Source organism: Tenrec ecaudatus, chromosome 7 (genome assembly GCF_050624435.1).
Source record: "Tenrec ecaudatus isolate mTenEca1 chromosome 7, mTenEca1.hap1, whole genome shotgun sequence".
In the NCBI taxonomy this organism is placed as follows: domain Eukaryota; kingdom Metazoa; phylum Chordata; class Mammalia; order Afrosoricida; family Tenrecidae; genus Tenrec; species Tenrec ecaudatus.
The window spans coordinates 84,526,605-84,542,277 of record NC_134536.1 but is presented as its reverse complement, the minus strand read 5'-3'; the positions used below and the strand labels follow the sequence as shown (position 1 = coordinate 84,542,277).

General features: G+C 42.9%; 1 protein-coding gene across 3 annotated transcripts in view; it reads left to right on the top strand.

The window, feature by feature from the left end:
- Positions 1–2,206: 2,206 nt before the first annotated feature.
- Positions 2,207–15,673, top strand: part of CASP8AP2 (caspase 8 associated protein 2) — a 34,301-nt gene continuing 20,834 nt past the window's right edge. For all 3 annotated transcript variants that reach the window (XR_012785377.1, XM_075554765.1, XM_075554766.1), the window contains exons 1-2: positions 2,207–2,282; positions 11,987–12,069. Coding sequence is in view for 2 of the 3 variants with exons in the window: in XM_075554765.1 (XP_075410880.1) it covers positions 12,015–12,069 (55 nt within the window). In the remaining variant the exon portion in view is untranslated. The remainder of the gene's footprint in view (positions 2,283–11,986; positions 12,070–15,673) is intronic.

The following is a 15,673-nucleotide window of genomic DNA, read 5'->3' as shown; positions in this document are numbered from 1 at the left end:
CAGTTCTCTGTTTCTAGGAGTGGGAATCTTCTCCAGGGCACACAACAGCATGCTGGAAAATGGGAGGAAGCAGCTAGCAATCAAGGCCAGGAGATAACCACAGGGTGCCTGTTTTACTTCCCAACAACCAAAGGGGAAGGCCCTGTCTCCTGGTTCCCACAGTTCTTTGAAACAGCTTAGGAATTTTATTCACTCAACATTTCCTACTGTCTTCCACCCCACTGAACTGGTATTCCGCCCTCAAAGTTCCCAATACGCTATGTTGTTTGCCTGTCATCTAGGAAAGCGTCAGAAAGGGGAGCAAAGATACTTTAGTAATGATCTAGCACTCCACACAGCATGCAGCTGACTTAGTAGTTGTGGTTAGGTGCCATCCAGTTGAATCGAACCCATAGTGATCCTATGAACAACAGAATGAGACAGTGCCTGGCCCTGCACCAGCCTCACAATTGTTCCTAAGGCCTGAGCTGATTGTTACAGTCACTGTGTCAATACATCTCGTTGAAGGCCTTTCTCTTTTTCGTTGCCCCTCTGCCAAGCATGATGTACTTCTCCCCAGGGTCTGACCTCTCCTGACAATATGTCCAAAATACATGAAAAAGTCTTGCCATCCTTTCCTCTAAGGAGCATTCTGGCCATTTCTTCCAAGACAGATCTGTTGGTTCTTTTGGCAGTCCATGGTACTGTCAATATTCTTGCTAGAACCACAGTTCAAAGGCATCGATTCTTCTTTGGGCCGTCCTTATTCAATATCTAATGTTCACCTGTATATGAGGCAATTGGAAATACTAATGGCGGGGGAAGTGGGGAGGGAGGACGAGGAGAAAAAGAAAAACGAGGAGCTGATTCCAGGAACCCAAGCAGAAAGCGAATGTTGAGAATGATGAGGGCAATGAATGTATAAGTGTGCTTTACATGATTGATGTATGTATGGATTGTGATAAGAGTTGTATGTGCCCCAATAAAATGATTTAAAAAAATACTGACTTGGGTCAGTATCATAGTATTTTCTATGCTCAACATTGTTTTTCAGCACTCTAAAGAAACAGTTCTCAACCTGTGGGACATGACTCCTTTGGGGGTTGAATGACCCTTTCACAGGGTCGCCTGATTCATAACAGTAGCAAAATGACAGTTATGAAGTAGCAACGAAAATAATTTTTTGGTTGGGGGGGTCACAACATGAGAAACGTATTAAAAAGGGTCTTGGGGAGCAGTTTTATATAATGCAATGCGTCTTTTGGTCTCGACTGCTGCTTCCATGAGCACTGTGATGCAAGCAAGAGGAAATTCCTGGCAACTTCAATTTTTATTTTTTCCTCTTTGTATGTTACCTATTGGCCCAGTTGTGAGGTTTTTGGCCAAGTTTACATTGAGATGTAATTTATACCGAAGGCTGCAATCCTTTTTAAAAAAAATAATTTTATTAGGGGTTCATACAACTCCTATCACAATCCATACATACATCAATTGTGTACAACACATTTGTACATTCATTTCCCTCATCATTCTCAAAACATTTGCTCTCCACCTAAGCCCCTGGTATCAGCCCCTCATTTTCCCCGCTCCCTCCCCGCTCCCCTCTCCCTCATGAACCCATAATTTATAAATTATTATTTTGTCTATCTTGCACTGTCCAACGTCTCCCTTCACCCACTTTTCTGTTGTCCGTCCCCCAGGGAGGAGGTCACATACAGATCCTTGTAATCGGTTAAGGCTGCAATCCGTGATCTTCATCATCAAGTACTTCAAATCCTCCTCACTTTCAGCAGGGTTGTGTCATCTGTATATGGCAGGTTAATAAACCTTCCTCCAGTCTTGAGGCCGCATTCTTCTTCATATATTCCAGTTTCTCTGCTTGCTTTCTCAGAATGCAGATTGAATAAGTGAGTAGTGAGAAGATACAACTCTCTCACCACAGGACAGTTTATTTCCCTTTTCACTAGAAACGTTCTGCCAGATTCACTTCACTACCCTACAAGGCCCCGCCCCTTCCGCAGCGTAGCCCCGCCCACCGCAGGCCGCAACACGTTAGGCCACGCCCCTTCCCTTAAGACTCACCGAAGACTACGGGAGTTTGGCGCCAACCGTGTCTTTTTTTTTAACCTCCCAAAGGCGGGAACTAGTTCTGTGCGCCGGGACGCTCCTTGCGTCTGATTTGATTGGTCCGAGACCTTCAGTTCCTCCTTCGCGCGCTGGTTGCGCCCTGGCATTGGTGGAAATGCCAGGGAGTCCTCCGTATGCCCGGAGAAACCCGGGATATCGTGGGCCGGACCGGACGGGTAAGTTGTTAAGGGGGTCTTGTCCGAGCCGGGCTGCTGGTGAGGGGCTGCGGGGTGCGACAGTGGCCGCCGGTGTCCCGCCCCCGCCCCCGAGCGCCGCGGAGTCGGAGGCGACCTCCTCGGGCGGCAGAGCCGGTGGGGGAAGGGCTGCGCCTGACCCCGGAGGGTCCCGGAGCCGCCTTCCCGCCGCCCACGGCTGCAGCTTTTGGGCTGGCACTCCGCTGGGGTCTCCCGTGAGGGGCCAGGCGCAGGTTGGGAGCCAGGACACGTCGGAATTGCCCTTCAGCCTGCTGCTCTCGCCCTCCACTCGAAAATCCAATTTTGCCTTGGTGGATGCTCTTAAATGCCTTCAGAGGGGCTTCCCTGGTCCAATGGGCTTTTCCAAGCTTCTGGTGGCAGTCGATGCTGGTTGCTTCCTCAAATTCTTATCCCCGAAGAAGTTACTTGGAGTCTTCAGCGCCTAGAATCCTGCTCGACTTAACAGTAGGCCTCTAACTCCGACGTGAATGGAGACTTCACTGGATCTAAGGATTTGAGCTCAGGGATCCAGTTGGTTTGTCTGTCTGCTTTTTCCCTGGGCTTTCCCGTTTCTCCACAGCTCCAGCTCCAGCCTTTCCTCCTTTCAAGACCGCCCCCTCCATCCCACTCCTCCCTTCTGCTTGAAGGAAAATGTCCTCATTTTTCTTCCCCGGATTATCTACCCCCAGTAACTTTCTGGCATTTTTACAAGAGCTCTCCTTGAAAAAAAACCAAACAAAAAACACACTTTTCCCAAGTGAGTATTCTTGATTTTGGTCCTTTGTTTTGGAAGACAAACCTAGAATCTCATCCCAGCATGCTACTTGGCAGCTGTTTGACCTTGATCAGATTTCTTCATCACCTGTGTTTCCTCATTTGCACAATAGGACTTTCAGGAGAATTTCGTGTATTTGGAGATTTAGGACTGCCTGGTGCATAATGGCGGTCTCTTGCTTTTGGCGTGTGTCTCTCTCCCCCCACTCCCTTATCCTTTTTTCTACAAATCCTTGTTTCTTTCCTTTAATTAAAAAAGGAAAGGAAAGAACTATTTAGACTACCCTTTAAGACGTTGACCTATCACAAAAGGTTGGGTGATCCCTTACCTGCTTCACCTTCACATCTGAACTCAAGAGTATATGTATTCCTGGTGCACTTTTATGAAGTCATGGCTCCCAACTTTTAAAAGCAGCTTCTACATTTTTCATAGGTGCAGCACGCCTGCCAGTGAGCAATGCTTATTCCAGACTGAGACCTTCAGTTGCAGGAAGGTGAGGGCATGTGGGGATAAGTTTCATTTCCCTTAATGCATACTGTTCCTGAAAAATCACTGACATTTGTCATTTCAAGAGGGTAATCTCAACTGTTAGCAAGATGCAGTGAGTCCTAAATCCTAATACCTACCATTTGTTTTCTCTGGCGTATTCCATTTTCCTCTCATCTCTTAGCCATCTTTACTGGGTGACCCGCAATCATTCAGCATGCTGACTTTGGATCTCCATCTCACAGTTCAAAGTGTGGCCCTCAAAGCTGGGAACTTCAGAGTTTTAGCACGTTAGGCATTTCATTAATTCAACAGGTTTGTTTCTTTTCTTTTTTAGCAAGCAGAAAGCAGTTTATTTGGAAAGGGAAGAAAAGCACCTGATGCAGCAGGTGGAAATAAATTGATCCTTATTTCTTTCCTTTTTAAAAATTTTTTTGTACTTAGCTGTATGCCAGGCCCTGCCTGTGCTGCGAGCCTGAAACGCACTGGTAAACAGAACAGAGCTGCTCCAAGTCTTCTAGGAGCTTAGAGACCAGAGGATGGGAACATTTCTTTTTTTAAAATCATTTTATTGGGGGCTCGTACAACTTTAATCATAACCCACACATCCATCCATTGTGTCAAGCACATTTGTACATTTGTTGCCCTCATTCTCAAAACATTCTCTGTACTTGAGCCAGGGAAAATTTTTTAAAATCGTTTTATTAGGGGCTCATACAACTTTTATCACAATCCATACATACATCAATTGTGTAAAGCATATTTGTACACTCATTGCCCTCATCATTCTCAAAACATTTGCTCTCCACTTAAGCCCCTGGCATCAGGTCCTCATTTTTCTCCCTCCCTGTACCCTCCCTCATGAACCCTTGATAATTGATAAATTATTATTTTGTCATATCTTACCCTGTCCGACGTCTCCCTTCACCCACTTTCTGTTGTCCGTCAGGGAACATTTCTTTAGGAACTCCACAAAACAGTAATCATACGTTGTGATAGGAGGCTATGTAGGAAAAGAACACAGTAGTATAAAATATATAAGGAGGATTTATACTAACAACCCAAAATAATCAAGTGAAGCAAGAATGTAAAGAAAAGAACACTCCTTGCATAGGCCCCGTGACAGGAAGAAACAAGCATCATTTCAGGGAGCCAGTTATACAACGGATGACCCATGTTTTCAAAGCATTCTTCTGGGGGATGAGCGACAATGAACGAAGCTGAGGCTGGAGGGATGGGCAGAGAGGCCAGGTCACGCAGAACTTTCTAAGCAGAATTGTGGGAGCATTTGGTCTTTATAACAACCTAAGTATCAAGACTTGCATGCCCAAAGTAAAAGCTCAGGTTAGAGTCAGCACCAAGACATGGCATCCCTGAGCCAGAGCCCTCGAAACTAGCAATATCCCATCCAACCTCCGCAGGAAAATACTCGACAGAGCAAGCACAGTATGGTGACAATCGCTAGGTGTCACATAGTCCCTCAGACCCACTGGAAAGAGCCAAAATCAAAGTCCTGATGGAGAGAAACGGTTCCACCAGGTGGTAGAAGGGAATGCTGAACACAACTGCTAAGCTCTTGAGGATTTGCAAACAAGAAAGCCTGCACATTGTGACACCAATGTAGCTTGATTTTGCAGCTTTTGCAGGGGCTTACCTGTGAGCCCTCTAGTCCATACATGCGACCTTTCGTTCATTCATTGGTCATTTATTAAGTAGCCTTCCCTCAAACTGTTTATAATGCTAATGAGGAGGTCAATTAAACTAAAACACAAAAAAACCTAAGATCCGCAGGACACTAAAAGATTTTTTTTTCTTTTTAAACGTTTTATTAGGGGCTCATACAACTCTTATCACAGTCCATACATATACATACATCAATTGTATAAAGCACATCTGTACATTCTTTGCCCTCATCATTTTCTTTTTTCCTTTTTTTATATTTATTAGGGACTCATACAACTCTTATGACAATCCATACATATACATACATCAATTGTATAAAGCACATCCATACATTCCCCGCCCCAGTCATTCTCAAAGCATTTGCTCTCCACTTAAGCCCTTTGCATCAGGTCCTCTTTTTTTTTTCCCCTCCCTCCCCGCTCCCCCGACACTAAAAGATTTTAAGCAGAGGAGGAAACATCCGATTTTGAAAAGACAATTTAGCCTGTGATATGAGAAACAAGTTGAAATAGAGAAGAGTGGACATTTGGATACTCTTTCCTGTAATTCTTGTTGATTCTGCTATGGAATCGATCAGATCTGCTTCCTGTCTGTATTTTCACCACTACAAGCCTAGAATGGCCTCACATACTTTCCTGTTGCTGTTAGCTGCCATTGAGTCAGTTCCCACCCATAGTGACTACAATAGACTGAAAGGCTGCCTGGTCAAAAGAGAAAGAAAGAAAAAGGAAAAAGAAAGTTGCCTGGTCTTACTCCATGCTCACAATTGTTGCTATGCTTGAGCCCATTGTGTCAGTCCAACTCCTAAGGGCCTGCTTTTTGCTGTCCCTCACTTTCCCAAGCAGGATGTCCTCCAGAGACTGACAACATGTCCAAAGTGTGTGAGACAAATTCTCACCATTCTTGCGTCGAAGGAGCATTCTGACGACTTCATCCAAGACAGGTTCTTTTGGCAGTCCATGTTCTCTAGCACCATAATTCAAATGTATCGTTCCTCTTCGGTCTTCTTTATTCATTGCCCAAAATTTTCACAGCCATCTGAGGCAACTGAAAACAGTTGTGCTGTAGAGGAACATCCTTGCCTCAACACTCTAGAGGTCTTTTGCAGCAGATTTATCCGGTACATGGCGGCTTTGCATCTCGACTGCTGCTCCCATGAGTATTGATGGTGGATTCAGGCAGGAAGGAATCCTTGACAACTTCCATCTTTGCTCCATTTATCATGATGTTGCCTATTAGTCAAGTTGTGAGGATTTTGGTCTCCATTACATTGAGTTGTAATCTGTACCGAAGGCTTCAATCCCTGATCTTCATCAAGTGCTTCAAGTCTCCTCTCTTTTCAGTAAGCAAGGTTGTGTCATCTGCATATTGCAGGTTATTGCTGCTTTGCTGTTGTCCATGCTTTTCTGGACTGTTTTAATAGTCTTTTCTCTCTTACCACTATTATATTTTCGCTATTCTGTCAAGTTAGATTTCCTTTTTTTCTCCTTCCAGTTATATTTCTAAAATGTGGATTGGATCATGCTCTTCTCTTCCCTACTGGATGTATTTTAAAATTAAGTCTCTCAATGGAGTAATAATTTATCATCTGGTTTTTTTAAACTTCATTTCTCAATCCTTGTCTTCTCACACTCCAACAACAAACTTGTCTTCAAGCCAATGCAGACTCATGGCTGACCCCTGTGGATTTCCAGGACTATAACTGTTTATAGGAGTAGAAAACCCAGTTATTGGAGCTGCTGGTAGTTTTCAACTGCCGACCCTGCAGATTGCAGGCCTACGCATAACCACAGCAGGGTGCTCTCCCATATTCTAATCTGGATATTCTTTCCTCAACTTCCTGGTCAATTTAAGGATAGTTGTGATGGGGAGCAAAGAAAAGGAGATGGTAGTAGGGGAATGTGTTTGCGTGTCTCGCCTGTGAGTTCCTGGGTGGCCTTTGCAAGGAGCTAAGCCAGCCAGCAAAGAAGCAGAGTACCATGGGATAGACGCTTCGTGTCAGCTAGGGTAAAGGTTGGAGGCGTGTGCAGATTTCTGCCTCGTGGCTGGTGTGGAGTTGCATTTCCCTCCCTACTGAAGCTGGAGGGTCATATGTGACCATGGGCTGCCACCAGTGCTCAACAAGCCTAGCCCCGCGTTCTTGGTCATGAACTTTAGACCAGTCAACCTGCTCTCATCTCATTTTTCCTGTAAACCAAGTCCACAGGTGTCAGTGAACAAACTCAACCCGTCTCTTTAATGCTGCGTTTCTCCCACTTCCACTCAACAGGTAGATCCATGTGGTCACTTAGCAAGCATTTCAGCCTGCTCACAGGCTCCCATTAACATTCAGCCCCAGAGAGGAGTTCCCTTCATAGTTCCAGATTTTTTTCCAGCTTCTGACAAAGATTGCTGGTTCCTGAGTACCCCAAAGCACTGGGTGGGGCATATAGTTTCAAAGCTTTCTTTACAGGCACGGCCTAAACCCATCTGATCAAATTTTAATGGCTGAAAGCAAGTGGGCTTACAAACTTTCTATTTTCCTACTTCCCATATTTTCCCCAGAAAACAACTGAGTAAAGTGTGGCTTTATCAGATCCCTGGCTAGACAAAGAAAAACTACTGTGAGGGAGAGGTCAAATAAAGTCACACTTTACACTGGGTCGGGATGTTTTCTTGATGCGCACTTAGCCTTTATATAAAACTCTCTCTTATACATGAGTTTCTGTGGATTTGTTTCTCTAAGGTACCCAGACTAACACGTGGTACCAGGAGTGGGGTAGGTCCATGTGGCTTCTCAGGGATGTCTTGCAGGAAGTGAGCCTTGCCAGCTGAAGCAGGGAACTGGCTAAGGCAGCTGCACCCTGGTCTGACCATCAGAAAGCAAGAGACCCGAGAACTAGAAAGGCAAGGCTCACTGAGCCACTTATCCCTCTGTTCTTCAATTAACCCCACGTGTTTATTGGCCAGTTTGGCACAATAAACTAACTACCTCACCCTGTTTCCAGTTCCTTTCTGTACCAGTATACCTCCTCTGGTCTAGCCAGCTTAGAATTGGGATCATGATAGTGGTTGGGGAGGAAGTATTTAGGAACTAGAGGAAAGTTGTATGTTTCATCGTTGCTACACTGCCCCGACTGGCTCACACTCATCCATTGTGTCAAGCACATTTGCACATATGCTGCCATCATCATTTTCAAAGCATTTTCTTTCTACTTGAGCCCTTATCAGCTCCTCATTTTCTCCCTCCCTCCCCCGCCCACCCGCTCTCCCTCATTAACCCTTGATAAGTTATAGATTATTGTTTTCATATCTTGCATCGTCCTGTGTCACCCTTTACATACTTTTCTGTTCGTCCCCCTGAGAGAGGGTTATATGTTAATACTTGTGATCAATGCCCCTTTTCTCCCCCCACCTTCCCCTTATTCTACTGGTATCTTTGTTCTTATTGTTGGCCATGAGGGCTTTATCTATCCTGGATTATCTGTAGCAGTATGCATGTTCTGGTCTAGTCCGATTTGTAAGGTAGAATTGAGGTCATGACAGTGGGGGAAAGGAAGCATTAAAGAACTAGAGGAAAGTTGTGTGCTTCATCGGTGCTATACTGCCTCCTGACTGGCTCATCTCTTTCTTGTGACCCTTCTGTAAGCGATGTCCAATTGTCTACAGATGGGCTTTGGGTCTCCACTACACACACACATACACCATTCACATTGGGTCTGATTTTGTTCTGGGTCTCAGATGCCTGATACCTGATCCCATCGACACCTCATGATCACACAGGCTGGTGTGCTTCCATGTGGGCTTTGTTGCTTTTGAGCTAGATGGCCACTTGTTTATCTTTAAGTCTTTTTTTCCCCCATAAAATGAGTACATTTTATTGTATATCAATTACACTTTCATTATATCTTTAAGTCTTTAAGACCCCAAATGCTATATCTTTGGATTGCCAGGCACGATCAGCTTTCTTCACCACATTTGCTTATGTACCCGCTTTTTCTTCAGCGATTGTGTCAGAAAGGTGAGCATTACAGAATGCTGAGTTATTAGAACAAAGTGTTGTTGTGTTGAGGGAGTACTTGAGTCGAGGCCCAATGTCCATCTGCAACCTTAGTTCTTAACATATAGATATAAGTACATCTATTCCCCTCTCATTATATATAAATATATTTACATATGTACATGCCTGTATTTAGACCGCTGTAAATGTCCTTTGCCTCCTGGTTCTTTCCTCTCTATATCCTTTTACTGCCCTCTTTTCCCACCATTATGTTCGGCCTTCATTGGGGTTTAGTTATTCCTGCTGCTACACTGCTTTTAATTAAGCCCCACTAGGCATCCTGTGCCCTTCTCTGCATTGATTTTAGTTCATTTGTTCCCTACACACAGGTGTTTTATCTTTACTTGTCTTGCTTGTCAGTTTGTGCTCCCTCGGTGTTTGTGTCCGTCCCTATTCCTGATAACCTGTGTGCTCCCTGTGCCAAAGTTCTTACGTTTGTTCCAATTCCCCCATTACTGGTCCTAATAGTTTTGGGGCTTTACCTCGAGGCCTGTGTTCTACCTTGAGTTTATTCTTTTGCATGGAGTGAGGTAAGGGTCTTGCTTCATTTTTCTGCAGGTAGATAGCCATTTGTTTCAGTACCACTGTTGAAGAGGGCATCTGCTTCCCATTTGATATTTTTGGGCCCCTTATCAAAGATCAGTTGTCTGTATGCTGATATCATTTTTGGGTTTTCAGTTCTTTTCCATTGGTCTGAATATCTCCCATATTGGTACCATTGCTGTTTTGACCACTGTGACTGTGTAATAGGTGCTTAAGTCATTTTTTTTTTTTTTGAGAAATTCTCTGCTAATTCTGGGCTTCTTCCCTCTCCATATGAATTTGGTAGTCAGTATTTCCAATTCTATGAAGAAAGATGTTGGTATTTGTATCAGGATATAGTGCCTTAGACATCTTTACTATATTAAGTCTTCTGATCCACAAGCATGGAATATTCTTCTATTTGTGGAGTTCACTTTTGGTTCCTTGTATTAGTGTTTTGTAGTTTTTTTTATTATTATTATTATTTTTGTGTTTTGTAGTTTTCCTTGTACAAATTTTTTGTTTTTATTTAATTGGTACATTCCTAGATATTTCAATTTGTGCTCAGCTCTTGTGAAGGGTACCACCTTTTCTTTTTTAGTGTTTTAAACATTTTATTAGGGGCTCATACAACTCTTATCACAATCCATACATATACATACATCAATTGTATAAAGCACATCCGTACATTCTTTGCCCTAATCACTCTCAAAGCATTTGCTCTCCACTTAAGCCCTTTGCATCAGGCCCTCTTTTTTTCCCCTCCCTCCCAGCTCCCCCTCCCTCATGAGCCCTTGATAATCCACAGATTGTTATTTTGTCATATCTTGCCCTATCCGGAGTCTCCCTTCCCCCCCCCCGCCCCCCTTCTCTGCCGTCCCTCTCCCAGGGAGGAGGTCACATGTGGATCCTTGTAATCAGTTCCCCCTTTCCAACCCACTCACCCTCCACTCTCCCAGCATCGCCCCTCACACCCCTGGTCCTGAAGGTATCGTCCACCCTGGGTTCTCTGGGCTCCCATATGCACCAGTGCACAACCTCTGCCCTATCCAGTCCTGCAAGGTAGAATTCGGATCATGGTAGTTGGGGGGAGGAAGCATCCAGGATCTGGGGGAAAGCTGTGTTCTTCATTGGTAATACATCGCACCCTGACTGACCCATTTCCTCTCCTAAACCCCTCTATGAGGGGATCTCCAGTGGTCGACATTTGGGCCTCGGGTCTCCACACTGCACTTCCCCCTTCATTCACGGGTACCACCTTTTCATCTCCTCTTCTGTGGTCTCGTCTGGTGTGCATAGCAGTCCGATGGACTTCTGCTTGTTGATCTTGTATCCTGCCGCTCTACCATATTCCTCTCTCACTTCCAGCACTTCTCTCGTGGAGTTTTTGGGGTTTTCCATATATAAAATCATATCATCTGCAAATAATGATCGTTTCACCTCTTCTTGTCCTTTGGTGTCTTTCCTTTGCCTTATGCTGTTAGCTAGGACCTCCAGTACGGTGTTAAAGTGGGGCCAAGGGGCATCCTTGCCTGGTCCCCCTTTTTGGTGGGGTTGTTTTTGTCTTTTTTTCTTCAATGGCTGCCATGTTGACTGTTCATATATAGATATAAAACTTGTATCCTATTGAGGAATTTTCCTTCCATTCCTATATTTTTGAGTGTCTTAAACAGGAATGGGTGTTGGATGTTGTCAAATGCTTTTTCTGTGTTTATCGATATTATTATTATGTGGTTTTTAATCCTTTTTCATGTCAATGTGGCAAATAAGGCTAAGGGATGTTGAATCATCCCTGGAATGAATCCCACTTGGTCATGGCGAATTACTCATTTTATATACTTTTGCATACTATTGGCCAGTATTTGTTGAGAATTTTTGCATCGATGTGTATTAGAGATAGCGGTTTGTAGTTCTCAGTTCTTGTGGGATCCTTTCCCACTTTATGTAGCAGTGTTGTATTAGCTTCGTAGAAAGTTTGGGAGTTTGCCGTCTTTTGCATTTCCATAATTATTGAAGTTAAACATCTTTTTGCTTTTAAAGCCTTTTGTATGTGTGTGTATATGTTTATGTACATCTTTATACATATACATAGGAGCTTGTATAGCTTGGATGGATGCTTGTTCTCTGAATTGTGAGGTTGCTTTGTTAACACTAGAATCCCCTTTTATTTTAATATATTAGATGGCGACCATCAAAAGGAAATAGGATCATGGCAGCAGATGATGACAATGGTGATGGAACAGGTTTATTTGATGTCTTTTCTGGTAAGAGCTAGCATTTTCAGTCATCTTTCTAAATTTATTTTTGAACTGCAAAATCACTTATTCTTACCATCTTTTTCTCTCACACGTAAATGAATTAGTCCAAAGAAATGCCTCCTACATTGGGAGTGTGCAATGAATGTGAACTTTTGGTGTACTTTCAGGCCTCTAGTTGTATCCAAATGAAGAATTTTGTCAATATAAAAGGTAGTGCCTATGAAATCTAGAAGAATATTAATAGATATTGGTTGTTCTTGAAGTTAATACTTTAGGCAAATGCAATCATGCTTATTGTTCAAGAGAACTTTTGATAACCTCATTGGATGATTAGCTTGGAAAAGAAGTAATCAAAACGTAATACAGTGAGTCCCTGGGCTACAGTCATTTAATAGTGGACGGCTCATACTTGCCCTCTAATGTGTAGATCTGCCCTCGCTTTGAAATGAGTGCTGCAACAAATTCTTCTTCACAGTCACTTTCCCTTGCTGCACATGCGGCTTTGAAATACTTGTAACCCCAAGGATTGCTGTAATAAGTAAAATAAGTTCATAAAATAAAAATACTTGGAGTATTATGTAGCATGTCAACTTCCAAAGTCCCCTAGGACACTTACTTTCTGATTCTGTCTTAATTCCGTTTATGCTATGACATCCTTATTAGCTGTACTAACACTGAGCAAGGGCCACAGCGAGGACATCCACCTTTATTGCTAACGGTATGGTAAGGATCTTCATGACTCCAGTTTCCACTTGGAAGTGAGTCCCATTCTCATCTTCCCACTTCTCATTGCTTGTCATTTGCCACCCAGTTGACAGTCTTTTTAAATTTTTTTTTATTCTCAGTCAACCAGACGTGAGTCACATTACATAGATGTCATCTTTCAGAACAGCACCTCGTGCAGCAATTCTCTCAACCTCAGCCATTCAGTAAAGGATTAACGCTCATAAGGTAGAAGGGACTCTGTCCTTTATCTGCCAAATGCCAGCCCGTACTGGCTCATGTGAGAATTCCTTAGAACACTCACCGATTTAGCAGAAAATATGTATACCTACAGTTGCTATATTTATTATAACTGGAAAGGATACAAACACAGGGACTGGTCTGGGAAAGGCTCCAGTGAGAGACTTCCATTGTCCCTTGAGATGTGTCACCTGCCTGAGAGTAGATGCTCTCACCAGTCCAGGAAACCCTGGTCTTCCGTGTATAAAAACTTAAGGCTTCATTGCAATAGTTGAGATGGAGGTCCCCTGGCCTGGTCATAATTGATTGAGCCAGTGACTGACTATCGCCCTCTCTTCCTGTGCTCAGCTGACTGATGAAATCTTTGTAGCCCCCACTCATTTGTCCCATTCCCAAGTACATCTTGCTTGGTGGAAAGACTACGAGGGCTATTTTTTAGGAACCAAAGACAAAGGCCAAGTTGAGTACTTAATCTCATCACGCTTTTTCTTATCACTCTACCTGGGATTTATTGCGCCTTTAAAATCTGTAAATGTATGTCTTACCAAATTTGGGGGTTTGAGAGTCTTTTCCTTTTTGCCATATTCATTCTTCTAGGAGTCAGATATACTTTGTGTGAGATCTTCAGATATTTTTCAATAGATCACTGAAACTATTAAAAACAAAACTCTGTGTTACAGATTGTTTAGTTTCTACTAATTTGTCTTTAAGTTGAGAAGTCCTGATGGCACTGGGCTAGGTGTTAGTCTGCTAATCACAAGGTTGGCAGTTCAAACCCACTCACTGCTCCAAGGGAGAAAGATGAGACTCTCTGTTCCCATAAAATTTTATGGTGTCAGTAAACTTTACTCTGTCTTATAAAGTCCATGTGAGTTGTAATCTTCTCAGTGACAGTGGATTTGATACTTAGTTCTGGTCGTTAAGGTCATGATTGTTCCGCCAAGCTTATCTGGTGAATATTTTCTATTACATAATAGCATTTTTTCTGTTTTAGAATTTTATTTGATAGTTTATAAATGTTTCTGTTGATATTTTGTATTTGTTTTTTTACTCTTTATGTCATGGAGTTTAGTTTTAATAGCTACTTTAAGATCTGTTAATTTCCCATCCCACAGTCCAGCCTTACTGTGGGACAGTTTACGAGGAGAAAGATGAAGATGGATTCTTGTTTGTGGCCTACAGGGGAGAGAACACATTTGGCTTCTGAGGGCCAGCACAGGGCTAGGGCCACCCTTCCTGGTAGTGGATCTTGTAAATAGCCAGCCGTTTTCAGTTACTACACAGACCCTTTTGACATAGACCGATTAGTGCATTTGTAACTGGATTTATTCCTTAATATATTGGAAGGTTTTGTTCCTTAGATTAGAAAATTATCAGAGTTTATTTTGAGTTTTTCCTTTTTGCATTGTGCTCATGGCTCTAGGCCCTGGGAACTTGTTCCTCTGGGAACCATATTTAATGAAAATATTTTCATATTGAAGTGAGGTAGGTTAGGTATTAAGGTGACCGAGAGGGAGATGATGCATTGGTTCTGGATTATGTTTGAAGCATTAGATGACTAAGTATTAAAAGCACCCAGATAAATCCTTAGCAATCAGAACACTTGCTTCACTAGATTTTTTGCCAACTGCCAATCATGTTGGATTGCGCTAATCTGTACCTCTTTCTGAAACTTCAGGTAAATGATTACTAATAAAATTTCTCCTTTGAAGGCAAAAAAAATCTGTTAATTCCAAATTTTTCCAGAGGATTAACAGACCAACTACTTCTGTTAGCCTGAGACCAGTGCTTGCTCAGCTCCTAGTGCTCTGGCCACTCTCAGCATCACAGTTGAAGGGCCTGGGCAGAGTGGGAGAAAGAGGCAGAGCACAATAAAAAATCATCATAACCTGCTGGAACCCCTGAGAATACAGCCCTTAAACACCTTTCAGACATGGAATTGAATCTACTGCTGGAGCTCACTTTCCAGGAAAACAATAGATGAGTCTTTACGTGAACAACGACACCTGTGAGGAACATGCTCCTCAAAGAGTCCGCCGTTCGAGACCAAAAAGGCGGCCTTGCCCAGAAACGAAGTTCAGAAGGCAGGAGAGGCAGGACCATGTGTGAATGGCGACATGGAACTTGGTGGGGAGTGTGAAGAGGGCTGTCAAGTTGAAACTGTCATGAAACAAAATGTGTCTACGTGGTTGAATGGGAAACTAATTTGTTTGAAATTTTCACCCAAGTCACAATAAAATATCCACCACCACCCCCCATCAACAACCCTTCCAAAGTAACTTGACAATGTGGAGATAATAAAAACAAAAAGAAGCAAAAAATATTATACAAAGTCAAAAAAGCTGGACACAACAGGACAGATCTTTTTTTTAATTCCATGTATAGGCATATCTTGGAGATACTGTGGGTTTGATCCAGGATCTAAAGTGAATATTGAAGTGAATCGAGTCACATGACTCTTGGTTTCCAAGTGCATGCGAAAGCTATGTTTGTACTATTCTATAGTCGATGAAGTGTGCAGTAGCATTATAAAAAGTTTAAAATATTGTGAGAATTACTAAAATGAAACAGACTTAAAAATAAGCACAAGCTTCTGGGAAATTGGTATCTAAAGGCTTGCTTGATAGGCTTTCTGCAGTGCAGTAAA